At 39.1% G+C, this 27,534-nt stretch overlaps 1 protein-coding gene across 2 annotated transcripts in view; it reads left to right on the plus strand.

Moving 5' to 3' along the window:
• The window catches only part of USP15 (ubiquitin specific peptidase 15), a 449,675-nt gene that overhangs the window by 37,278 nt on the left and 384,863 nt on the right, over positions 1 to 27,534 (plus strand). For both annotated transcript variants that reach the window (XR_008402812.1, XM_053716753.1), the window contains exons 3-4: positions 1,276 to 1,406; positions 24,071 to 24,197. Coding sequence is in view for 1 of the 2 variants with exons in the window: in XM_053716753.1 (XP_053572728.1) it covers positions 1,276 to 1,406; positions 24,071 to 24,197 (258 nt within the window). In the remaining variant the exon portion in view is untranslated. The remainder of the gene's footprint in view (positions 1 to 1,275; positions 1,407 to 24,070; positions 24,198 to 27,534) is intronic.

Raw genomic sequence — 27,534 nt, forward strand, 5'->3', positions numbered from 1 at the left:
CACTCTTGCACTGCTGCTAGTATCGGATGTGTGTGCAGTTGGTCCTATAGCAGCGCACTCTTGCATTGCTGTTAGTATCTGATGTCTGTACAGTTGGTCCTATAGCAGCGCATATAGCAGCGCACTCTTGCACTGCTGTTAGTATCTTATGTCTGTGCAGTTGTTCCTATAGCAGCGCACTCTTGCTCTGCTGTTAGTATCTGATGTCTGTGCAGTTGGTCCTATAGCAGCGCACTCTTGCACTGCTGTTAGTATCTGATGTCTGTACAGTTGGTCCTATAGCAGCGCATATAGCAGCGCACTCTTGCACTGCTGTTAGTATCTTATGTCTGTGCAGTTGGTCCTATAGCAGCGCACTCTTGCACTGCTGTTAGTATCTGATGTCTGTACAGTTGGTCCTATAGCAGCGCACTCTTGCACTGCTGTTAGTATCTGATGTCTATGCAGTTGGTCCTATAGCAGCCCACTCTTGCACTGCTGTTAGTATCTGATGTCTGTACAGTTGGTCCTATAACAGCGCACTCTTGCACTGCTGCTAGTATCTGTTATCTGTGCAGTTGGTCCTGTAGCGGCGCACTGATAGTATTGGTTGTCTGTGTACTGCTGTTTGTGCAGTTGCAGAACCATCTAATACTAACAGAAACATGAGAACACACAGAAATGCATAGTGTGGGCAGCATGCTTGCTATTGGCTGTACCGCCCTCATGTCCATAGCATAAAAAAGTTAGTTTTTTTTCCATAGAGGATGCCAGGCCAGTATTAAACTAGATGTGTTTTATGTTTTATATAATTCATTAAAATTATGGTGGAGATAAAAGTTTGAGATTAAAATCCTCTATGTCTCAAAAGTACATCAATTAAAAAAAATTTGCATAGGCAATTAGCACATCTAGTCAAGTATCCCTGCTTGCTTTTCCCCAGTAAAGCTCCAAATACATTGTTACCAATGCACAGCAGGATTCTGGGTAAGATATGCAAATTGGATATGCAAAATCTTAGACTTTTTGCTTCAAATACTGTTTAAACACAGTTATAAAAAAAAATATTGATATTTTTCATATAAATATTCCTAATTTCTCTTCTTTTACTTTCATCTCAACTTTTTAATGATCAAGCTGTTACCCTTCATAAATAAATTGTGCAAAGCTTTTTTTTAAGTAGCTGATTTTAAATGTAATTTCTATATTAATTTTTGTTGTATTAGATGTCATTCTTTGTTTATATGAATTGAACACTTTATTACATAATGTTCACAGAATCATTTTCTATTACAGATAGTGACACACAGTCTCTCAAAGAACATCTTATTGATGAGCTTGATTACATTTTGTTGCCAACCGAAGGCTGGAATAAGCTTGTTAGTTGGTACACCATGATGGAAAATCAGGAACCAATAGCCCGCAAGGTACTTAATTAAATTGTCAAAATTAAATTGTTCGAAACTTTATTGCTTGAAGTGTCAGGAAACCTAAAAAATAATGTTATATAACTCTGCACATAGTGCACAATTATTTAACATTATTTTAGTGCTATTGTTATAAAAGCTTTTTTTCCCTTTGAATTTTTTAAAAATATGCTGCTTTTACAGACCCGCTCTCTGCTGAGCGGGTCTGTTTTTTTTACTCAGCGCATCGGGCCAGCTCTATAGTCACAGCCCGGCCCGACCGCGCCATAACATTAAGTACAGCTCGCTCCTGCTGTCAGACAGCAATCTGTTGTCGGATTTTATTTTCGACAGGTTTTCGTTTAAAAAAATAAATAAATAGAAAAGAAAATTACTTTTCTTTATGAGGCGATCACCATTGCGGATTTTCAGGTATTTCTTTGATCTAAAAATGTGTGTAGAAAAAAAGCCACAAACACTAGGATTGACAATCACTTTGAAGTCCTGAACTGCCTTTTTTGACATTTGCGAATATTCCAAGACGATTTGAAATATTTCTATTATTCTACTCATCTGCAATACATTTAGAAATGACCATAGGCTCTATGTTAGAGGTATGTTTGTATATATGGTCTAGATTCATTAAACCTGAATTCATCACCATTGTTTTGTCTGTCTGTAGTGTGCGGGACAGAAATTTACACATGCATTTAATACACAATGTCTTGTACTGCTAATGAGATCTGCATGAAAAGCAAGAAAATGCAAATCATGACTAAAATCTAGAAATTGTGTGTAGCAATTATGTGCTAAAAATGTTGGAGTTTCATTATTGTTCGTTACACTACTTTTGTCTTTTTAAACAGGATTTCAGTCTGCAATCACATTGTAGTGAAAGGAATTTAATCGTTCTGTCTTGGTTGTCGAATGAATAGTTTTTTTTCTGCTATCCAAAGCACAAGTTAATTGCATAATTTAACATAAATGCATTTAATGCATTTAGAAGATTAAATTAGTTGCAACCACTTTCTTCTGATGTAAATCACGCCAAATCGGAAAACCCTTGTTTTTTTTCAAGCTCAGGAGTGTTCATCTGTCTTTAGAACTCTATGGCAGCAGTGTTTGGAACAATATATAACACTGCTACAAACAATTTTGCAACGCACTTCTGCCAGTTCTAAAGACACATGAATGCTCCTAAGTTCTTATGAGCGTATTACTCTTCAACAAAGGATACCAAGATAATAAAACAAATGTGATAATTAAAATGGCATGCTGTATCTGAATCATGAAAGTTATTTTTTTTACTGTATGTGTGTATATATATATATATATATATATATATATATATATATATTTATATTATTTTTATTTATTTTGATCTGTATTGTTTAATAACTATGTTTTGATCCAGAAGTGAAACAATTTGATTCCTCTTTTGAGCGCTATAGATATGGCATTAGTATATATAGCTGTGCTATTCATTGTGTATCTGCACATTTTTTGCTAACTGAGATCCTGCATTTTTCTGCCATGTCTGAGGTGTCAGATAGCAGAATACTATTTATAGAAGAGTCTTCATGACTAAAGTTTGTATCTAAATGGTAATTACTACAATAGCCTGTGCTTATCTATGTGCTTTGCCTATTGACTGCTTGCTCACAAAACCTGCTTATTCTATTAAACTGACATGAAATCCCAATTTATTTATGTCATGATTTAGATCAGTGCATAACATTTAAAACCAATTTCCAGTTTACTGTTATTATTTTATATGCTTTGTTCTATTGGTATTCTTTGCCAAAGAATACCTAGATAGGCCCAGGAGCAGTAATGCCCTACTCAGAGCTGCTGATTGGTGGCTTCACATATGATTCTTGCCATTGACTTGCACGGTTTGTTCAGCTAGCTCCCAGTAGTGCATTGTTGCATATTCAATAAAGGATGCTAAAAGAATAAGGAAATTGTGGTAATAAATTTAAATTGGAAAGTTGTTTACAATTGTAAGCTCTATATGAATCATAAAAACAAAAATTTAGATTTCATGTTCCTGTAAGAGTGAAACCATAAATGTTCCTGTTTCTTTTCTATGGCATGGAGAGTCCACAACGTCATTCCAAATACTAGTGGGACATTCAACTCCTGGCCAGCAGGAGGAGGCAAATAGCACTCCAGCAAAGCTGATAAGTGTAACTTCCCTTACCCATAATCCCCAGTCATTCTCTTTGCCTCTGTCAAAGGAGGATGTGCGAAGATGGTGTTTAGATATTTAATCCTGTTTATGGGTACTTACCCCTGCAAACAAGGATTGGGGTCTAGCTATGTCCATGTCAATCTCTTTAGTAAGAGTAGTGGTAGCTTTTAGCAGTTAAAAGGCAGCGAGGTAGTCTTTGCTTTACTTTTAACACTTTGCTACCCCTTTGCAGAAAGCCAGAGTTGGTTACTCTGTTCTTTCTTTTCCTACAGGTCCATGACAGGGAGTGGAGTACCTGTCACTCCTAAGTAGCGGTTATCTGTCCTGCAGCTGGATCCAAGGTAAGTGTCTTTTCCTTCTAGGTACCGAAGGACAGCAGCACTTAAGAGGTTAATCCTCATATGGATCTATTTTGGGACATAGTTATCCTTATTAGTTAAGGATACATCTTATGGACAGATTTATTGGCACTTTATGTGTTATAAAAGTTAATGCTATTGATTTCTATTCACAGTGAGAGACTTAAGGTATTGGAGAGGTCACTTGGCTGAGGGGATTTAAAGGATTTTACTTTTCCTTTATTTGTTGCAGAAAGGGCTATGACAGATATGATTGGGCTATGTAGAACATATTGAGGAAAGATATCTAACGGTTTTGATTTCTAGAGCCTTTTTCTATTTTCGCGCACTTTTAAGTGGCATGGTTCATTTTTTGATCTGATCACGTAACGCCCGCATTTCCACTAGATCGGAGCTTAGTGAGTCTGTACTGCATAGAGGATCAGTGTCGGTGTTGTGACTTAACATACTGTCATCAAGCGGATCATTTGCCGAAGAGGAGAGGATCTCTGCAGAAGAGTATTGCTTCCTCTTGCTAGTGGGGTGTCAATCCTGTCCGGTAGGAGCCTCAGGCAATCTGAGGTTGCTTTTTAGGTGTTCATTTTATTTTGCACTCTGTAATTTTAATTTTCTCTATATGATAAAACTCTACTAAAATTTGGATATTCTTATATTTTTCACTAATTTGGTTACATTTAGGAACTGAATTCTGTAGCTATGGATTCAGAAATAGATCAGTCTGTGTGTGGATAGATGCTTACTATGTTTAAAGGCTCATTGTGTCCTGCCAATGCAATTTTGTTCCTCATGCTTAGCTAAAACTTTAAAATTTAAAGACAAATTACTTCCTTCTGAGCCAAGTGTCTCTCAAGATAATGCTGTGCGTGAGACGCCTCAGCTTTCTCCTCAAACGTCCTAAGCCTTATTTGTTTCTCATACTGTGCCTTCTGTGTCCTCTCATCCCCTGGGGGTGTTTATTTACCTGGGGATTTTGCCACTTAGATTACTTCTGCAGTATCTGCGGCTTTGTCAGCTTTCCCCTCTTCAGGTAAACGTAAGAGGAAATCTAAACATTTGTCTGTTAGCAAGGTTTCTGATTCTAAAACTGCGCTGGTCAACCTTTCTCAGATGTCTAATGAGGAGGATACTTCAGTAGCTTCTGAAGGTGAAATCTCACACTCTGATACTATGGGAGAAAAATCTTGTGAATCTGAAGAAGTTAATTTCAGATTTAAGCTTGAACATCTCTGTTTACTACTGAAGGAGGTTCTAGCTACTTTGGATGACTCTGAACCTTTGGTTGCTGTCAACACTAAAAAGTCTTCTAAACTTAACAGAGTTTGATTCTCCCTTTCCTGTTCCAGACAAGATGTCTGAAATTATAGCTCCCCTTCCCCTGTTTTTAAAAAGATTTTTCCTGTTGCTGACTCCTTTCGTGACTCATGGCACACTTTGCCCAAAGTAGAAGGAGCTATTTCTATTCTAGCTAAAATAACTACTATTCCTATAGAGGATAGTTGTTCTTTTAATGATCCTATGGATAAGAAGCTAGAGGCTTACTTAAAGAAGATGTACATCGATCAAGGACTACAGTGGCAACCTGTGGCAAGTATTGCGACGGTTGCGGGAGCAGCATCTTATTGGTGCGATGCCCTGTCTGATTTGATATCAGAGGAGACTACGATTGAGAAGATCCAAGATAGGATCAAGGCTCTTAAATCAGCCAATAGTTTTATATGCGATGCCAACATGCAGGTAATTGGACTGGGAGCTAAGTTGTGTAGCTTCACTGTCCTAGCTCATAGAGCTCTTTGGTTAAAATCTTGGTTGGCTGATGTTTCTTCAAGGCCAAGCTTTTGGCTTTACCTTATAAGGGTAAAACACTGTTTGGGCCTGGTCTGGCAGAAATCATTTTAGAGATTACTGGTGGAAATTGATCTTTCCTACCTTAAGACAAGAAGAATAGACCTAAGGGTCGACAGACTTCTAATTTTCGTTCCTTTCGCAACTTTAAAGGACAGAAGTCCTCCTCCTCTTCTTCCAAACCAGACCAATCCAGGTCTACTTGGAAATCCAGCCAGTCTTGGAATAAAGGAAAGCAAAACAAGAAACCTTCCGCTGACTCTTAATCAGCATTAAGGTTCCGCCCCCGATCCAATTTTGGATCAGGTGGTGGGCAGGCTTTCTCTTTTTCGACAGGCTTGGATACATAATGTCCTAGATCCGTGGGCTGTGGACATAGTATCCCAGGGTTACAAAATAGGCCCTCCAAGGGGCAGATTTCTCCGTCAAGACTATCCTCAAACCAGGTAAAGAGGGAGGCCTTTTTAAATTGCGTAGAGGACCTATCCTCCCTGGGAGTTATTGTACCAGTCCCTGTAGAGGAACAAGGTCAAGGATTCTATTTAAATCTATTTGTGGTTCCCAAAAAGGAGGGAACTTTCTGTCCCATCCTAGACCTAAAGTGTCTCAACAAGTTCCTCAGGGTTCCGTCCTTCAAGATGAAAACTATTCGTTCTATTCTTCCATTGGTTCAGGAAGGTCAGTTCCTGACAACCATAGACCCGAAGGACGCATATTTACATGTTCCTATTCACAAGGATCATCACCAGTTTCTAAGGTTTGCCTTTCTGGACAAGCATTTCCAGTTTATTGCCTTTCCGTTTGGTCTTGCCACAGCTCCCATAATATTCACAAAGGTTCTGGGAGCCCTATTGGCAGTGATCAGATCCCAGGGAATTGCTGTGGCGCCTTATCTAAACGACATCTTGGTTCAGGGGTCGTCTTTTCAACTAGCAAAATCTAATACAGAGATGTTGTTGTCTTTTCTACGTTCCCACGGGTGGAAAGTGAATCTGGACAAGAGTTCTCTAGTTCCAACCACAAGAGTGTGTTTCCTAGGGACAATTATAGATTCCCTGTCCATGAATATTTTCCTGACGGACGTCAGAAAATCTATACTTTTTGCTTCTTGTCTTTTTCTCCAGTCTGCCTTTTCGTCCATCAGTGGAGGTGATTGGTCTGATTGTGGCTTCCATGGACATCATTCCTTTTGCTCGGTTCCATCTATGACCGCTGCAGCTTTGCATGCTCAGTCAATGGAACGGAGACCATTCGGATTTATCGCAGAGGATAAATCTGGACCCCCTAACAAGAGACTCTCGTGGTGGATCTCACAGGAACATCTGTCTTGGGGCACTTGCTTCCTGAGGCCTTCCTGGGTGATTGTGACTACAGATGCCAGCCTGTTAGGCTGGGGAGCTATTTGTGGTTCTCTAAAAGCTCTTCACATAAACATCTTGGAGTTGAGAGCAATCTTCAAAGCCTTGACCGCTTGGCCTCAATTATCTTTAGTCCGGTTTATCATATTCCAGTCAGACAACATCACCCCAGTGGCTTACATCAACCACCAGGGAGGAACTCGGAGTTCCTTGGCCATGAAGGAGAGGACTCACATTCTGCAGTGGGCGTAAACTCAGGATTGTCTCTTATCTGCCATCCGCATTCCAGGAGTGGACAATTGGAAGGCGGATTTTCTGAGTAGATAGACTTTTCATCCTGGGGAGTGGGCTCTCCATCCGGAAGTGTTCTCAAGGATAACCCTCTGTTATTCTAATAGCTCCTGCCTGGCCTCGCAGGATCTGGTTTGCGGATCTTATGAAGATGTCATCTCTTCCACCTTGGAGGTTACCTTTTGAGGAAGGACCTTCTAATTCAGGGTCCATTCCTCCAACCAAATCTAGATTCTCTGCTTGGAGATTGAACGCCTAGTCCTGTCTAGACGTGGTTTTTTGGAAGTGGTCATTAATACTATGCTTTAGGCTCGTAAACCAATTACTTGCAGGATTTACCATAAGATATAGCGTAAATACCTTTTTTGGTGTGAAGCTAAAGGTTTTTCCTGGTGTCGGGTGAGGATTCCCTGAATTTTATGGTTTCTTCAGGATGGCCTGGTGAAAGGTTTGTCAGTCAGTACTCTGAAAGATTTCTGCACTGTCTATTCTTTTGCACAAACGTCTGGCAGATTTACCAGATGTTCAAGCTTTTTTTCAGGCCCTGGTCAGAATCAGACCTGTGTTTAATCTTGTTGCTCCTCCTTGGAGCCTTAACCTAGTTCTTAAAGTTTTGCAGCAGTCTCTGTTTGAGCCGATGCATGTTATTGATATACAATTGTTATCTTGGAAGGTTTTGTTTCTCCTTGCTATTTCTTTTGCTCGCAGAGTTTATGAGCTTTCAGCTCTGCAGTTTTATTCCCCGTACCTTATTTTTAAAGCAGATGAGGTGGTTCTTCGTACTGAATTGGGGTTTCTCCCTAAGGTTGTGTCGGATCGAAACATTAATCAGGAAATTGTTGTTCCTTCTTTTTGTCCTAATCCTTCTTCTCATAAGGAACGTATTTTGCATAATCTGGATGTTGTGTGTGCTCTAAAACTTTACCTACAAGCTACTAAAGAATTTCGGCAATCTTCTGCACTGTTTGTTGTTTTCTCTTAAAAAACGTAAGGGTCAGAAGGCCACTTCTACTACTCTTTCCCTCTGGTTAGGAAGTATGATTCGTTTTGCTTATGAGACAGCTGGACAGCAGCCTCCTGACAGAATTACGGCTCATTCCACTAGGGCTGTCTCCTCATCTTGGACTTTCAAAAAAACAGATTTGCAAGGCGGCAACATGGTCCTCTTTGTATACTTTTTCCAAATTCTACAAATTTGATACTTGGCTGAGGCCTCTTTTGGGAGAAAGGTTCTTCAAGCGGTGGTGCCTTCTGTTTAGGTCCTCCTGTCTTGTTCTCCCTCGCTGTTCATTCCATGTCCTCTAGCTTGGGTATTGGTTTCCACTAGTAATTGGAATGACGTTGTGGATTCTCCATGCCATAGGAAAAAAAAACATTTATGCTTACCTGATAAATTTCTTTCTTTCCGGGCATGGAGAGTCGTCGACCCCGCCCTCTTTTTAAATTCTAAATCGGCAGTTTTTTTGAGTAAACCTCAGGCACCTCTATACCCTTGTGTTTCTTCTTTTTCCATTTTCCTTCGGCTGAATGACTGGGGATTATGGGTAAGGGAAGTTACACATAACAGCTTTGCTGGGGTGCTCTTTGCCTCTTCCTGCTGGCCAGGAGTTGAATATCCCACTAGTAATTGTAATGAAGTCGTGGACTCTCTATGCCCGGAACGAAAGAAATTTATCAGGTAAGCATAATTTCTTGTTTTTTCTTTACTATGATGGTGAGAGTCCACTAGTCATGACGGGGTATATAGTTCCTGTCCACCATAATGATTATTATTTTTTTCCCCTCAGGGTGATTATTATATATATATATATTCTGCTATGGCTGAATTTTTCATAACCAACACAGTTATATTAATATACTTTTCTTCTGTTAAGTGTGATCAGTCCACGGGTCATCATTACTTCTGGGATATTACTCCTCCCCAACAGGAAGTGCAAGAGGATTCAACCAGCAGAGCTGCACATAGCTCCTCCCCTCTACGTCACTCCCAGTCATTCTCTTGCACCCAACGACTAGATAGGATGTGTGAGAGGACTATGGTGATTATACTTAGTTTTTATCTTCAATCAAGAGTTTGTTATTTTAAAATAGCACCGGAGTGTGTTATTATCTCTCTGGCAGAGTTTGAAGAAGAATCTACCAGAGTTTTTGTTATGATTTTAGCCGGAGTAGTTAAGATCATATTGCTGTTTCTCGGCCATCTGAGGAGAGGTAAACTTCAGATCAGGGGACAGCGGGCAGATGAATCTGCATAGAGGTATGTAGCAGTTTTTATTTTCTGATAATGGAATTGATGAGAAAATCCTGCCATACCGATATAATGTCATGTATGTATACTTTACACTTCAGTATTCTGGGGAATGGTACTTCACTAGAATTACACTGTAAGAAATACATAAAGCTGTTTAATAACTAGAGATTATGTTTAACGTTTTTGCTGGAATGTACAATCATTTTCATTTACTGAGGTACTGAGTGAATAAATGTTTGGGCACTATTTTTCCACTTGGCAGTTGCTTAATCTGTTTTCTGACAGTTTCTGTTCTCCCTCACTGCTGTGTGTGAGGGGGAGGGGCCGTTTTTTGGCGCTTTTACTACTCATCAAATATTTCAGTCAGCAACTCATTGTATTCCCTGCATGATCCGGTTCATCTCTACAGAGCTCAGGGGTCTTCAAAACTTATTTTGAGGGAGGTAATTTCTCTCAGCAGAGCTGTGAGAATTGTAGTTTGACTGAGATAAAAAACGTTTATTCTGTAATTTGTTTCCTGCTTTCAGAATTTGTTATCTTTGCTAATGGGATTAAACCTTTGCTAAAGTTGTGTTGTTTACAAGGATTGAGGCTATAACTGTTTCAATTTATTAATTTTCAACTGTCATAGATCTTCTGTGCTTCTTAAAGGCACAGTACGTTTTAATATTATTCTAATTGAATTGTATTTCCAAGTTGCAAGTTTATTTGCTAGTGTGTTAAACATGTCTGATTCAGAGGATGATACCTGTGTCATTTGTTGCAATGCCAAAGTGGAGCCCAATAGAAATTTATGTACTAACTGTATTGATGCTACTTTAAATAAAAGTCAATCTGTACAAATTGAACAAATTTCACCAAACAACGAGGGGAGAGTTATGCCGACTAACTCGCCTCACGTGTCAGTACCTACATCTCCCGCTCAGAGGGAGGTGCGTGATATTGTAGCGCCGAGTACATCTGGGCGGCCATTACAAATCACATTACAGGATATGGCTACTGTTATGACTGAGGTTTTGGCTAAATTACCAGAACTAAGAGGTAAGCGTGATCACTCTGGGGTGAGAACAGAGTGCGCTGATAATATTAGGGCCATGTCAGACACTGCGTCACAGGTGGCAGAACATGAGGACGGAGAACTTCATTCTGTGGGTGACGGTTCTGATCCAAACAGACTGGATTCAGATATTTCAAATTTTAAATTTAAACTGGAAAACCTCTGTGTATTACTAGGGGAGGTGTTAGCGGCTCTGAATGATTGTAACACAGTTGCAATACCAGAGAAAATGTGTAGGTTGGATAAATATTTTGCGGTACCGACGAGTACTGAGGTTTTTCCTATACCTAAGAGACTTACTGAAATTGTTACTAAGGAGTGGGATAGACCCGGTGTGCCGTTCTCACCCCCTCCGATATTTAGAAAAATGTTTCCAATAGACGCCACCACAAGGGACTTATGGCAAACGGTCCCTAAGGTGGAGGGAGCAGTTTCTACCTTAGCTAAGCGTACCACTATCCCGGTGGAGGATAGCTGTGCTTTTTCAGATCCAATGGATAAAAAGTTAGAGGGTTACCTTAAGAAAATGTTTGTTCAACAAGGTTTTATATTGCAACCCCTTGCATGCATTGCGCCGATCACGGCTGCAGCGGCATTCTGGATTGAGTCTCTGGAAGAGAACATTGGTTCAGCTACTCTGGACGACATTACGGACAGGCTTAGAGTCCTTAAACTAGCTAATTCATTCATTTCGGAGGCCGTAGTACATCTTACTAAACTTACGGCGAAGAATTCAGGATTCGCCATTCAGGCACGCAGGGCGCTGTGGCTAAAATCCTGGTCAGCTGATGTTACTTCTAAGTCTAAATTGCTTAATATACCTTTCAAAGGGCAGACCTTATTCGGGCCCGGGTTGAAAGAGATTATCGCTGACATTACAGGAGGTAAAGGCCATGCCCTGCCTCAGGACAAAGCCAAAGTTAAGGCTAGACAGTCTAATTTTCGTTCCTTTCGTAATTTCAAAGCAGGAGCAGCATCAACTTCCTCTGCACCAAAACAGGAAGGAGCTGTTGCTCGCTACAGACAAGGCTGGAAACCTAACCAGTCCTGGAACAAGGGCAAGCAGGCCAGGAAACCTGCTGCTGCCCCTAAAACAGCATGAATTGAGGGCCCCCGATCCGGGATCGGATCTAGTGGGGGGCAGACTTTCTCTCTTCGCCCAGGCTTGGGCAAGAGATGTCCAGGATCCCTGGGCGCTAGAGATAATATCTCAGGGATACCTTCTGGACTTCAAATACTCTCCTCCAAGAGAGAGATTTCATCTGTCAAGATTGTCAACAATCCAGACAAAGAAAGAGGCGTTTCTACGCTGCGTACAAGAGCTCTTGTTAATGGGAGTAATCCATCCAGTTCCACGATCGGAACAGGGACAGGGGTTTTACTCAAATCTGTTTGTGGTTCCCAAAAAAGAGGGAACTTTCAGACCAATCCTGGACTTAAAGATCCTAAGCAAATTCCTAAGAGTTCCATCGTTCAAGATGGAGACTATTCGGACAATTTTACCTATGATCCAAGAGGGTCAGTACATGACCACTGTAGATTTAAAAGATGCTTACCTCCACATACCGATTCACAAAGATCATTATCGGTACCTAAGGTTTGCCTTCCTAGACAGGCATTACCAGTTTGTGGCTCTTCCATTCGGATTGGCTACAGCTCCAAGAATCTTCACAAAGGTTCTGGGTGCTCTTCTGGCGGTACTAAGACCGCGGGGAATCTCGGTAGCTCCATACCTAGACGACATTCTGATACAAGCTTCAAGCTTTCAAACTGCCAAGTCTCATACAGAGTTAGTGCTGGCATTTCTAAGGTCACATGGATGGAAGGTGAACGAAAAGAAAAGTTCACTCGTTCCACTCACAAGAGTTCCCTTCCTGGGGACTCTTATAGATTCTGTAGAAATGAAGATTTACCTGACAGAGGACAGGCTAACAAGACTTCAAAGTGCTTGCCGCACCCTACATTCCATTCAACACCCGTCAGTGGCTCAATGCATGGAGGTAATCGGCTTAATGGTAGCGGCAATGGACATAGTACCCTTTGCACGCTTACACCTCAGACCACTGCAACTGTGCATGCTAAGTCAGTGGAATGGGGATTACTCAGACTTATCCCCTTCTCTGAATCTGGATCAAGAGACCAGAAATTCTCTTCTATGGTGGCTTTCTCGGCCACATCTGTCCAGGGGGATGCCATTCAGCAGACCAGACTGGACAATTGTAACAACAGACGCCAGCCTTCTAGGTTGGGGTGCAGTCTGGAATTCTCTGAAGGCTCAGGGACAATGGAGTCAGGAGGAGAGTCTCCTGCCAATAAACATTCCTGAATTGAGAGCAGTTCTCAATGCCCTCCTGGCTTGGCCCCAGTTGACAACTCGGGGGTTCATCAGGTTTCAGTCGGACAACATCACGACTGTAGCTTACATCAACCATCAGGGAGGGACAAGAAGCTCCCTAGCTATGATGGAAGTATCAAAGATAATTCTCTGGGCAGAGTCTCACTCTTGCCACCTGTCAGCAATCCACATCCCGGGAGTGGAGAACTGGGAGGCGGATTTCTTAAGTCGTCAGACTTTTCATCCGGGGGAGTGGGAACTTCATCCGGAGGTCTTTGCCCAAATACTGCGACGTTGGGGCAAACCAGAGATAGATCTCATGGCGTCTCGACAGAACGCCAAGCTTCCTCGTTACGGGTCCAGATCCAGGGATCCAGGAGCAGTCCTGATAGATGCTCTGACAGCACCTTGGGACTTCAGGATGGCTTACGTGTTTCCACCCTTCCCGTTGCTTCCTCGATTGATTGCCAGAATCAAACAAGAGAGAGCATCAGTGATTCTAATAGCACCTGCGTGGCCACGCAGGACTTGGTATGCGGACCTGGTGGACATGTCATCCTGTCCACCTTGGTCTCTACCTCTGAAACAGGACCTTCTGATACAGGGTCCCTTCAAACATCAAAATCTAACTTCTCTGAAGCTGACTGCTTGGAAATTGAACGCTTGATTTTATCAAGACGTGGGTTTTCTGAGTCAGTTATTGATACCTTAATACAGGCTAGGAAACCTGTTACCAGAAAGATTTACCATAAGATATGGCGTAAATACCTATATTGGTGTGAATCCAAAGGTTACTCTTGGAGTAAGGTTAGGATTCCTAGGATATTGTCTTTTCTACAAGAAGGTTTAGAAAAGGGTTTATCTGCTAGTTCATTAAAGGGACAGATCTCAGCTCTGTCCATTCTGTTACACAAACGTCTGTCAGAAGTTCCTGACGTCCAGGCTTTTTGTCAGGCTTTGACCAGGATTAAGCCTGTGTTTAAAACTGTTGCTCCACCATGGAGTTTAAACCTTGTTCTTAATGTTTTACAGGGCGTTCCGTTTGAACCCCTTCATTCCATTGATATAAAGTTGTTATCTTGGAAAGTTCTATTTTTAATGGCTATTTCCTCGGCTCGAAGAGTCTCTGAATTATCAGCCTTACATTGTGATTCTCCTTATTTGATTTTTCATTCGGATAAGGTAGTCCTGCATACTAAACCTGGGTTCTTACCTAAGGTAGTTACTAACAGGAATATCAATCAAGAGATTGTTGTTCCTTCTTTATGCCCAAATCCTTCTTCAAAGAAGGAACGTCTACTGCACAACCTGGATGTAGTCCGTGCTCTAAAATTTTACTTACAGGCAACTAAGGAATTTCGACAAACGTCTTCTCTGTTTGTCATTTACTCTGGGCAGAGGAGAGGTCAAAAAGCTTCCGCTACCTCTCTTTCTTTTTGGCTTCGTAGCATAATTCGTTTAGCTTATGAGACTGCTGGACAGCAGCCTCCTGAAAGAATTACAGCTCATTCTACTAGAGCTGTGGCTTCCACTTGGGCCTTCAAGAATGAGGCCTCTGTTGAACAGATTTGCAAGGCTGCAACTTGGTCTTCGCTTCATACTTTTTCCAAATTTTACAAATTTGACACTTTTGCTTCATCGGAGGCTATTTTTGGGAGAAAGGTTCTTCAGGCAGTGGTTCCTTCTGTATAAAGAGCCTGCCTATCCCTCCCGTCATCCGTGTACTTTTGCTTTGGTATTGGTATCCCAGAAGTAATGATGACCCGTGGACTGATCACACTTAACAGAAGAAAACATAATTTATGCTTACCTGATAAATTCCTTTCTTCTGTAGTGTGATCAGTCCACGGCCCGCCCTGTTTTTAAGGCAGGTAAATATTTTTTAATTTATACTCCAGTCACCACTTCACCCTTGGCTTTTCCTTTCTCGTTGGTCCTTGGTCGAATGACTGGGAGTGACGTAGAGGGGAGGAGCTATGTGCAGCTCTGCTGGGTGAATCCTCTTGCACTTCCTGTTGGGGAGGAGTAATATCCCAGAAGTAATGATGACCCGTGGACTGATCACACTACAGAAGAAAGGAATTTATCAGGTAAGCATAAATTATGTTTTTACCTCTGTGATTACCTTGTATCTAAGCTTCTGCAGACTACCCCCTTATCTCAGTTCTTTTGGCAGACATGCATTTTAGCCAATCAGTGCCGACTCTTAAATAACTCCAGAGGAGTGAGCACAATGTTTTATATATGATAGACATGAACTTGCACCGTCTAACTGTCAAAAACTGTATAAATGCACTGAGATAAGATGCAGTTCAGCGACTTTGAAATTGGCATATGAGCATACCTAGGTTTAAGTTTCCACAAAGAATACCAAGAGAACAAGGCAAATTTGATGATAAAAGTTATTTGGAAAGATGTTTTAATTGCATGCCCTGTCTGAATCATGAAAGTTTAATTTTGACTAGACTGTCCCTTTAAGCACATTAAGAGTGTCAAGGTCCTGCATTACACAAGATGAACTCCAGCCTCTCTGGGGAAATATAATTGTCAGCATTAATTTACAGGAAAAACAGGCAAAATAAGTAATGGAAGCACATTGCAAAGTTGTTTCATTATCCATAATTAGAAATGTTATGAGAAATGTCCCATTAAACTGGTGACTAAACAATTTATCCTTTTGTTACCACATGCTAATTTCACATTAGCGCAAGTGCCAGCACTGCCTAATTGTCCCTTTTTTAAGAAGCAAAATTTGTAAATGGAACATATTAATAGAGTAAAAAATATTAAAACTGGTTACTCTGGCCTGTATACATGTGTGTGTGTGTGTGTATATATATATATATATATATATATATATATATATATATATATATATATATATATATATATATATATAAGAAAAGAGAGAGAGACACACTCAGCTGAGACAGAACAAGAGCTAGAATAACTTCCATGCCTGTTCATTTTCAGTACCACTCTTTTAGCACACTATGCCTTTTCACAGAGAAAAAATATCCTGTAGCATATCAGTCTGACCCTGCCCAATGACATAGTAACAAGAAAGTAGTACTAGTGGTAAGTACCTATAGGTGCCAAATATTTTTGTTATCAGTAAGCAGCTGTTAGGAGGGCAATGTAGCACTAAAGAGACTCATAGAAAAATGAGTTACAAAGTCTGTAACAAAAAAGAGTGCTTTACCCATACAATTGTATAGGAGAAATTCTCACTGAATAATACAGGAACGATTGTTTAACCATTTATACTTTATCTCTATTGGTTTAACTATTCAATCATACACATTTAAAAACACTTAAACTCTCTAGATATCAATATATAACATAGGTGTGTGAATAATTCCTCTGAGAATCATGTATTTAGATGTGAAACATTGTAATTGGTTTGTATAATATCAAGCAGTCAGATACAAACAATCTCTTGTAACCGGCTAGTAATAAATTCAGAAATAACGTAACAAGAGGACCTATTAATATGTGGGAAGTCAGATTACGAGATTAAAGCTATCTAGCTAATACTCTATCTGTAATTATAAAGTCTTTGCTTACACAGTTAACTTTAGCACAGCTGTTCAGTCTAATAAATTCTGTCTGCTTAAGCCCTTTCTATAGCTGGTGCTAGATTAACGTTTGACTGACTTGTTTCACTATCATAGCATAACGTCTGATCTCAGAATATAAAACACATTTACAAGCTATTGGCAAAAATTATTGCAATCAACAATTATCATGGAGAGTAAGTGGTTAAAAAACGAGACTATGTACTCTCTGAGGACAGACCCCTGTATCTAGATGTGAAACATTGTAATTGGTTTGTCTAATATCAAGCAGTCAGATACAAACAATATCTTTTGTAGCCGGCTATTAATAAATTCAGAAATAACGTTGTAACAAGAGGACCTGTTAATATGTGGGATGTCAGATTACAAGATTAAAGTTATCTAGCTAATACTCTATCTGTAATTATAAAGTCTTTGCTTACACAGTTAACTTTAGCACAGCTGTTCAGTGTAATAGATTCTGTCTGCTTAAGCCCCTTCACATTTAACTGACTTGTTTCACTATTATAGCATAACATCTGATCTCAGAATATAACACACATTTACAAGCTATTGGCAAAAAATATTGCAATCAACAATGATCATGAAGAGTAAGAGGTTAAAAAACAAGTATGTACTCTCAGAAGCCAGACCCCTGACACGTGTTTCGCTCACGCTTCCTCAGAGGGGTTACACGTCAACTGTTTGGTAAATCTATTTACTAGTTCATAAATCCCACCTTTTGTGTGGGATTGGATGATCATGAGGAATTATCTTGATTCTGATTGGTAGGATTGCATGTCAATCATGTTTAGGCATCCAATGGAGATACAATTTTTTATTTGAAGCCTTATGCTATACTCTGTTACATGTTGCGAATTTATGCATGTTGGTTACTATAATATATGTTACTTTATCAGGGAGTTCTTTATTTTGCTGCTTAAGAATAAGTTCTACATTTCCTTATTGTACATACTTTAACTTGTTGTGTGCACTTTGTATTATACCACAGATATATTATTTGGTAATGCAGGGTTTTCAATCTGTTTATTACAGGTTAGTATTATAATGAAAATATTAAATACATCAGTAGCATGACAATAATGACAGATGTTTTAATGATAGAAGAAAGACTACACTGTGTATACCATTTCTGACATATTTTAATAGAGTGTCATTGGGGTATGGTGTACTGTCTATTGTTAGTTTATCTCTAGAGTTAAATGGTTATTATAGATTTCTAGGGCGATGGATACCAGTAATGTTTTGAAGAGGAAAGTAGTTTAATTTGGTTCACATTTGGTGCGGGTAAATTCTAAGGGAGCAGGTATAGATGTTACTAAATATTGTGTGGAAGTCAGTTTCTATGAATTTGTTACTTGAAAGTGTGTTGAAAAGAAGAGTGGTTGTGTGCACATATAGTTAAAGAGATAGGTCACATAAATAAAAATTATCTTAATAAAGTGAAGTAGATGTGAAGTATATGAAAACTTACACCTAGATTACGAGTTTTGCGTTAGGGTTAAAAAGCAGCGTTGAGAGGTACCAACGCTGCTTTTTAACACCCGCTGGTATTACGAGTCTTGCAGGTACAGGTGTACCGCTCACTTTTTTTCCACGACTCAAACATACCGCAAATCCACTTACGTCAATTGCGCATCCCATATTTTCAATGGGATTTTCCTAACGCCGGTATTACGAGTCTTGGAAAAAGTGAGCGGTACAGCCTCTCCTGTCAAGACTGGTACCGCATTTAAAAGTCAGTAGTTAAGTTTTATGAGCTAACGCCGTGACATAAAACTCTTAACTAAAGTGCTAAAAAGTACACTAACACTCATAAACTACCTAGTAACCCCTAAACCGAGGCACCCCCCACATCGCAAACACTTAAATAAAATTTTTAACCCCTAATCTGCCGACCAGACATCGCCGCCACTTTAATAAATATATTAACCCCTAAACCACCGCACTCCCGCCTCACAAACACTAGTTAAATTTTATTAACCCATAATCTTCCGTCCCTAACATCGCCGCCACCTACCTACATTTATTAACCCCTAATCTGCCGCCCCCAACGTCACCGCAACTATATTTAATGTATTAACCCGTAAATCTAAGTCTATCCCTAACCCTAACACCCCCATAACTTAAATATAATTTAAATCTAAATAAAATTACTACAATTAAATAAATAATTCCTATTTAAAACTAAATACCTATAAAATAAACCCTAAGCTAGCTACACTATAACTAATAGTTACTTTGTAGCTATCTTAGGTTTTATTTTTATTTTACTGGCAAGTTTGTATTTATTTTAACTAGGTAGAATAGTTAGTAAATAGTTATTAACTATTTAATAACTACCTAGCTAAAGTAAAGACAAATTTACTTGTAAAATAAAACCGAACCTAACACTACACTATAATTAAATTAATTCCCTAAACCAACTACAATTAAATACAATTATCTAAATTACGGAAAAAAACAAACACTAAATTACAGAAAATAATAAAATAATTAAAATTTTTTAAAACTAATTACACCTAATCTAATCCCCCTAATAAAATAAAAAAGCCCCCCAAAATAATAAAAATCCCTACCCTACACTAAATTGCAAATAGCCCTTAAAAGGACTTTTTGCGGGGCATTGCCCCAAAGTAATCAGCTCTTTTACCTGTAAAAAAAAAATACAATACCCCCCAACATTACAACCCACCACCCACACACCCAACCCTACTCTAAAACCCACCCAATCCCCCCTTAATATAACCTAACACTAACCCCTTAAAGATCACACTACCTTGAGACGTCTTCACCCAACCGGGAAGAAGAGGTCCTCCAGACGGGCAGAAGTCTTCATCCAGACGGCATCTTCTATCTTCATCTATCCGGAGCGGTGCGGGTCCATCTTCAAGACATCCGACGCGGAGCATCCTCTTCTATCTTGATCCGACGACTATGGTACCTTTAAGTGACGTCATCCAAGATGGCGTCCCTTCAATTCCGATTGGCTGATAGAATTCTATCAGCCAATCGGAATTAAGGTAGACAAAATCATATTGGCTGATCCAATCTAAAGTATTTCCCCATAGGAATCAATGGGGCTGCGTTAGGAGCTGAACGCTGCTTTTTTGCAGGTGTTTGTTTTTTTTCCAGCCGAATCTGCCCCATTGATTCCTATGGGGAAATCATGCACGAGCACGTTTTGCCAGCTCACCGCTACCGTAAGCAGCACTGGTATTGAGGTGAGATGTTGAGCAAAATTTTGCTCAACGCTCACTTTTCTGTGGCTAACGCCGGGTTTAAAAAAAAAGTGTAATACCAGCGTTGTTTGTAGGTGAGCTGAAACTGCTCGTTAGCCCCGCAAGCCTTACCGACAAAAACTCGTAATCTAGCCGTTAGTGATTGAGTGTCACAAATGAACTGCATTATTAAATTATGTGTATTGTTGCTTACAAAGTATGCCTACTAAGGTAATAAAGTGTTAAGTAATTAACACAAATAATTATTTATTTAATTAATTAAGAGAATAGGTGAAAAGTGCCTAGGAAAGGGATGAAATCCTTAAAGGGACACTGAACCCAAATTTTTTCTTTCGTGATTCAGATAGACTATGCAATTTTAAGCAACTTTCTAATTTACTCCTTCTATCAAATTTTCTTCTTTCTCTTGCTATCTTTATTTTAAAAAGAAGGCATCTAAGCTAAGGAGCCAGCCAATTTTTGGTTCAGTACCATTGTCTCTCATCGATATTCCCAAAAAAGCAGTGTCCCAGGGCTCTTTCCTGCAATCACAAATGATCGTCCTGTATGAAAGGAGTCCTCCTGCACTCACTGTGAGAGTTCGTAATCCCAATAGTTCCACAGCAGATGTGTGTCTTGAAGGCTAGTTTAAAATTACCGCCACAACCTATATGCAGCCGCTCGATAGTAAAGCCGGCTCAAAGAACAGCTGATAGCTGGGACGTATATATTGATAACGAGTACTGCGTTATGTTGGTGAGTATATACCCTGATATTGACACGCAGTGATGCATAAGGATCATGAGGTTCTATATACTGATATTAAGCATTACCTTATAATGATACTTAGGGGCCTGACACTGATAATGAACACACTGCTCTGTAAAATTATGGAGCTGCACACTGATAATGTGCATGTTGCATTGTATAATGATGAGCAGGTACTCAACCCTGTATCAAGATGCATACTGTAGTACAACTGGATATAATATATATATATATATATATATATATATATATATATATATATATATATATATAGTAACAAAAAAGACAAGGAATGCTCAGGCTCCTCCTGTATGGATATTGGCTGCTAAAGTGTTAAAGATAAGTACAGTCTATGCAGAGCAGGATTGAAACAGTGTCAATCATGATATCAGAAATAACTAATGAAAACAGTTCATCCGTGCAATCCCCTATACAGTGATAATAATCATAATATGAAAGTTCAAAAGTAGGCACATACCTCTGATTAACCCAAGATGGACACAAAGTTTCCGGGAGGAAAAAGGCTCAGACAGTGTTACTATGCGGTGGTCCAGATTTTCTCTCGTTATAAAAAAAGTATAGGGTAGATAACTCACCGCTCGCCGTCAGATGAACTTGCTGAGTGATGGGCACGGGTGTTGCCGCGTCTGGTCGATCGAAGTATACCGGAGAGGTAATTCAGGCTAACAAAGTAACCTTACCGTAATCAGCGGGATTTTTTCGCCTGTAGTGAAAAAGTTGAATAACTCACCACTCGCCGTCTAGGGTATTGTGCGTGGGTGATGCCGCGTCTAGATCCTCCTTGTTGATGACGGGGGAACAGAGGTAGTCGTGTCATTAGTGACGCTCACTGAGTGTAATGGTGTTACACTTAGTATAAGAAACTCCGCTTTTGTGCAGCCTAATATAGTGCCAAATAATGATGAATGCTCTGCCATATGTACCAAAAACAACAAAAAACGAGGGCCATCAGGAACAGTAAACCAAGTGGTTTTATTCAAGAGGTACAGGTAGTGCACTAAACTGTACCGGATCCGCACTACCGAACCTTGTACACAGTTTAGTGCACTACCTGTACCTCTTAAATAAAACCACTTGGTTTACTGTTCCTGATGGCCCTCGTTTTTTGTTGCTTTTGGTATATAAAAAAAATAAACAACAAGCATAGCAATTACATAATTAGAATTGAAACACTCACTGAACTGCAAGCAAGGCAAGTATCTCTCTGGCAGCCAATGAGTTAATATAGCTTCCTAAGTACAGAGGTCTGGCTGAAGCAATGGGGGGAAGGAATGTTGCACAGCCTTGTGACCACCGGCACCATTCATATATCACGCAGGAGGAACAAACTTGACATCAGGAGGAAGGAACTTGCCATTAACAACAAGGAGTGTGATACTACCCAGCTGTACACACCGGTCAAAGAAGCGGGAGAGAAATCAGCAACTTTTTTTTTTTTTGCCAAACTGTTAACCAGAGCTCTGAGGATGCAGTAATTATTTTAGTGTAAATCACTATTGCGCTCAAGTGATCACGTTTACTTTCAATTCGTAATACCAGCAGTAAGCCCAACAAGCGCAAAAACCAGCGATAAACCCCTTATCACTTTGCATGCAAACATTTGTGCCTTAACTCATAATTTGGCCATAAGTAAGTGCTAGATAAAATTATTCAGTAAAAGAAAAGGTTAGTCTGAGAATAATATGTCAAAGCATTTTTTTAAAGTTTGTTTGTTTAAATATTGACAAAATAAGTGTAAAGTTTTAGTGTCCATAGAACAATGGTAGCTGCCTTGTTGTAACTTTGGTTACTTTTTCTGCTGTGGCCAATTAGAAACAGTTTTATAAATAGGTCACTAGAGTTTGCAGCATGCATATCTAACAGCTTTAACTTTAACATTTAAAAAAAATATATATTACTGTCTCTCTAAGGTTAATTGAATTTTCTGTATATAAACCACACACACAAACACCACAGGAAGAATACATCTCTCTGTAGTTTTGGTTAATTCTTTATGAGGACTTAAAAGTAGATATTAAAATAATTAAACATTGTTGAAATAGTATATCTCTCAAGCTATCTAAAAACTTGTGGTCCATTGTAGACACAAGTGCTTCTAAAGGAAAGCTAAAGTCAAAATGAAATATTCATGATTCAGATAGAGCATGCAATGTTAACTTTATAATGTTCTTATATTATCTAATTTTCTTCATTCTTTTGTTATCCTTTGTTAAGAAGTATACCTAGGTAGGTTTTAGGAGCAGTGATGCACTACTGGGAAATAGTCGCTAATTGATGGCTGCATATATATGCCTCTTGTCATTAAGTCACCCAGTGTGTTTAGCATATTGGTGCATTGCTGCTCCTTCAATAAAGAATAATGAGCAGAGTTAGTTGAACAACGATATGTGCACCTAGAGCTGCTGATTGGATAATTGGTGGTTTCCGCTCAGGATCAGCTGTACTTTGCAGGTACCGAATGGCACCTCTACTGTGTGTTTAACCTCTTTTCAGTCGTTAAACACACAGTAGTGTAGTCTATAGTCTTAAAGGGACACTGAACCCAAATTTTTTCTTTCATGATTCAGATAGAGCATGCAAATTTCTAATTTACTCCTATTATCAATTTTTCTTCGTTCTCTTGCTTTCTTTATTTGAAAAAGGCATCTAAACTATTTTTTGGTTCAGGGCCATGGAAAGCACTTGTTTATTGGTGGGTGAATTTATCCACCAATCAGCAAGAACAACACAGTGTGTTTACCAAAAATGGGCCGGCATCCAAACTTACATTCTTGCATTTCAAATAAAGATACCAAGAGAATGAAGAATATTTGATAATAGGAGTAAATTAGAAAGTTGCTTAAATTTGCATGCTATATCTGAATCACAAAAGAAAAAAATGTGGGTTCAGTGTCCCTTTAAAATTACATTTATGGCCCTTTAAGCACTTCTGATAGGTTCAGGATTATTTAACTCCGCCATTTCAAGGGATCCAAAGCAGCCTCCGCTTGGAACCAGGGCAGAACTACCATTGGTGCAGCAGGTGCAGTCGCACCAGGGCCCAAGAGCTGGAGGGGGCCCATAACAGCCAGTCTATACATAGTTGTGTGCAGAATGTTTACAATCCTTATGCAGGGGAGCCTTTTATTAGTGCAGGTTGTAGGTCCATCTCTCTCTATTGATCTGTCTGTCTATCTATCATAAAAATCATTATACAGAACAGAATGTATATTAATACTTTTACTTTCTACTAAGCCCCCAAAAAATCTTGCACCAGGGCCCTCTGTTGAGTAGGTTCGCTACTGCTTAGAGCCCTAATTTTGACTTTCATGTTGCTTTATAAAGAAGCATAGAATGACTTGTAACCCTATATATTTGCATTTTTTAAAAGTGAATGTTTGATTTTCTATGTTGGTAAATTTATTTTTCAGGTTGTTGAACAGGGTATGTTTGTAAAGCACTGTAAAGTAGAAGTTTATCTAACCGAATTAAAGCTGTGCGACAATGGAAACATGAACAATATTGTGACAAGAAGATTTAGCAAAGCGGACACAATAGGTATGACTGTTTATAATATGATGTTTATTTTCTTTCTTTACAAAAGGTGGCATTTCTTTCACTAAACCCAAATTTTTTCTTTCATGGTTCAGATACAGCATGCAATTTTATGCAACTTTCTAATTTACTCCTATTATCAATTTTTCTTCGTTCTCTTGCTATCTTTGCTTAAAAAAGCAGGAATCTAAGCTAAGGAGCCGGACCATTTTTGGTTCAGCACCATGGATAGTGCTTGCTGATTGTTAGATGCATTTAGCCAAGAATCAGTAAGCACAACCCAGACGGCTCCTTAGCTTATATTCCTGCTTTTTCAAATAAAGATAGCAAGGGAATGAAGAAAAATTGATAATAGGAGTAAATGGGAAAGTTGCTTAAAATTTCATGCTCTATCTGAATCATTAAAGAAAAAAATTGGGTTTAGTATACCTTTAATAAAAATAAATACTTTTGTACCTTGCTAATTTAATCAAAGCAAATTATATATACTTTGTTGCTTTCTATTTTGTTTAATTACCAGATAATTTTGCTTGGGATGTACACTTTGTAATAACCTCAAAACATGTTGGATTTTTTAAAAGTATGAAAATTTGGCTATTCATAGTAATAACTGTTTTCATTCTAAATTAGACAATTCTGATTACTCATTATTTCTCTTCCATTCATTGGCACTGACTTAAATGCATGGACAAAATTAAAACTGTGGTAGATATTCTGACTTATGTTTACAAATCAACAAAATATATTGCCAAAAATAAGTGTATTGCTAGTAAAACAAAAAGTAGTGTGTTTCTATATTCTTTAAAATAATATTTGCATTATAACGCTCCCGCTCGCTTGTTAACTCCGCCTAAGGTAAGGTTTTTGTGCTCGTTGGGTAGCGCTCGCATTTGATGCACGAAATAAGCCGTACTTCTCATCTCCTTAACTGCAAAGGGCTCCAATGCACTTATATATGTGTGTGTACATATGCATTTATGTGTTTATATGTGTGTACATATGTATGTATATGTATTTATAGACGTAAACACATATATATATATATATATATATATATATATATATATATATATATATATATATGCATATATACATATTTAGACATGTATACTGTATGTATATATCTCCATGTTAAATCCCTTTGCATTTTTTTCTAACACCCGAGACCTTATATCTTTGAGCCCTTAAAACTTTTTTGTGCAATATTTCTTTTTTAAAATATTTTTATTAGATGGTGTTATGAGTGTAAGTGTACTTTGTAATGTATTTTTGATGTGTTTTGTGACACCTTTTTGTTTTTAGTTAACCAGAGCTTTTAAAGATGCAGTAAACATTCTAGCTTAAATCACGATTGCACTCACACGTTTGCATTTACTTTCAACTTGTAATATGAACGCTACACCCAACGTGTGCAAACACCTACAGTAGACACCTTTTCCTTTGCGTGTAACTGACAGAGCGCCACTCGTAATCTGGCCCATAATCTGTAAATTATCCAGGAGCTCAAATCAGCTGTTTGGTATTTTTGCAGGTCCAGTAATAGAAAACCAGTTCACTTAAAGGGATACTAAACCCATTTCATGATTCAGATAGAGCATGCAATTTTAAGAAACTTTCTAATTTACTCCTATTATTAATTTTTCTTCGTTCTCTTGTTATCTTTATTTGAAAAAGCAGGAATGTAAGATAAGGAGCCATTTTTTTCAAATAAATATAGCAAGAGAACGAAGAAAAAATGATAATAGGAGTAAATTAGAAAGCTGCTTAAAGAAAAAAAAATATATCCCTTTAAACCTCACAGTGTTTAAGAGACGCCAAAGCATTCACAGCAGAGCTTGCTTATTTATGTCAGATTATCACATGCCAAAGGGCTAAACCAGACTCCACAGGGAACAGTTGCTTGCCCAGTGTCAGGATTTCTTATTCCTAGTCCTTCTCCTTTGTGATGAGCCCTTCATGACAACACATTACTAACATTTCTAACAGACAAAGCTACATTCTGTATAGGCTCTGTATGAGATTTAAATTGGTAGTTTGAACTCTTAAAGTGTTCAAAGTTGCTTCAATTTAGCTAGGGTCAAGGGGGTTATAGACATATAGATTTCATACAGCCATTGTACCTAGATCATTCCCAGAATTACTTGTAACATTATAATATTATGGCACACAAGTATATAACTAATTTGATGATTATGACATTGTAACCTATTTCCATCTAAAGGGGAGGAGAGTCCACGGCTTCATTCATTACTATTGGGAATTAAGAACCTGACCACCAGGAGGAGGCAAAAACACCCCAGCCAAAGGCTTAAATACCTCCCGCACTTCCCTCATTCCCCAGTGATTCTTTGCCTTTCATCACAGGAGGATGGCAGAGGAGTGCCGGAGTTTCGGAGTAGTTTCTTAGGGAGGGTAGTACTCTTCGCAGTGGGACTGGAGTTTTAAGTAGTCCTGTCAGCCTCTCAGTGAGAGCATGGATGAAAGTTAGAGTCCGGATATGCAGGGAGAGTCTTTCTGCAAAACCATCCAGACTCATATTAACAGCTCCATAAGCAATCAGCGTTGACGAGTTTCGCTGCCTGCTTTATTCACTCAAGTCCATGTCAGGAGCGAGGCTACTAACCTGTCACACTTGAAGGGCCGTTCTATGGCGTAGATTCTGGTAAGATCGGGGTTTTTTTTAATAATGATAACATAGAAGACAGGGTCACAGTGTGGTGCCTTTTTATCTTTACAGAATCAAGGGTTAATATTCCTGGAAGTGGGATTATTGAACAGGGGGGTTTATACATGATATTGTATATTGTGTCATTGCTGCGTTATGTGCGAGATGAGGCTCTGGCAATGTGTGGAACTTTCAGGTTACTTGCGGAAACTTGCGCGGCCATTTCTCTTACATTGGTGTGTCCGGTCCACGGCTTCATCCTTACTTGTGGGATATTCTCAATCCCTACAGGAAGTGGCAAAGAGAGCACACAGCAGAGCTGTCCATATAGCTCCCCTCAGGCTCCGCCCCCCCAGTCATTCTCTTTGCCCCTCTAACAAGTAGCATCTCCACGGGAGGGTAAAGAGTTTGTGGTGTTAAATTTGTAGTTTTTATTTCTTCTATCAAAAGTTTGTTATTTTAAAATAGTGCCGGCTTGTACTATTTACTCTGAAGCAGAAAGAGATGAAGATTTCTGCTGAGAGGAATATGATTTTAGCACCAGTCACTAAAATCCATTGCTGTTCCCACGCAGGACTGTTGAATACAGGAGAACTTCAGTTGGGGGGAACAGTTTGCAGGCTTAACTGCTTCAGGTATGATCAGTCATTTTTCTAACAAGACCCAGTAATGCTA

This window comes from Bombina bombina, chromosome 6 (genome assembly GCF_027579735.1).
Source record: "Bombina bombina isolate aBomBom1 chromosome 6, aBomBom1.pri, whole genome shotgun sequence".
NCBI lineage: Eukaryota > Metazoa > Chordata > Amphibia > Anura > Bombinatoridae > Bombina > Bombina bombina.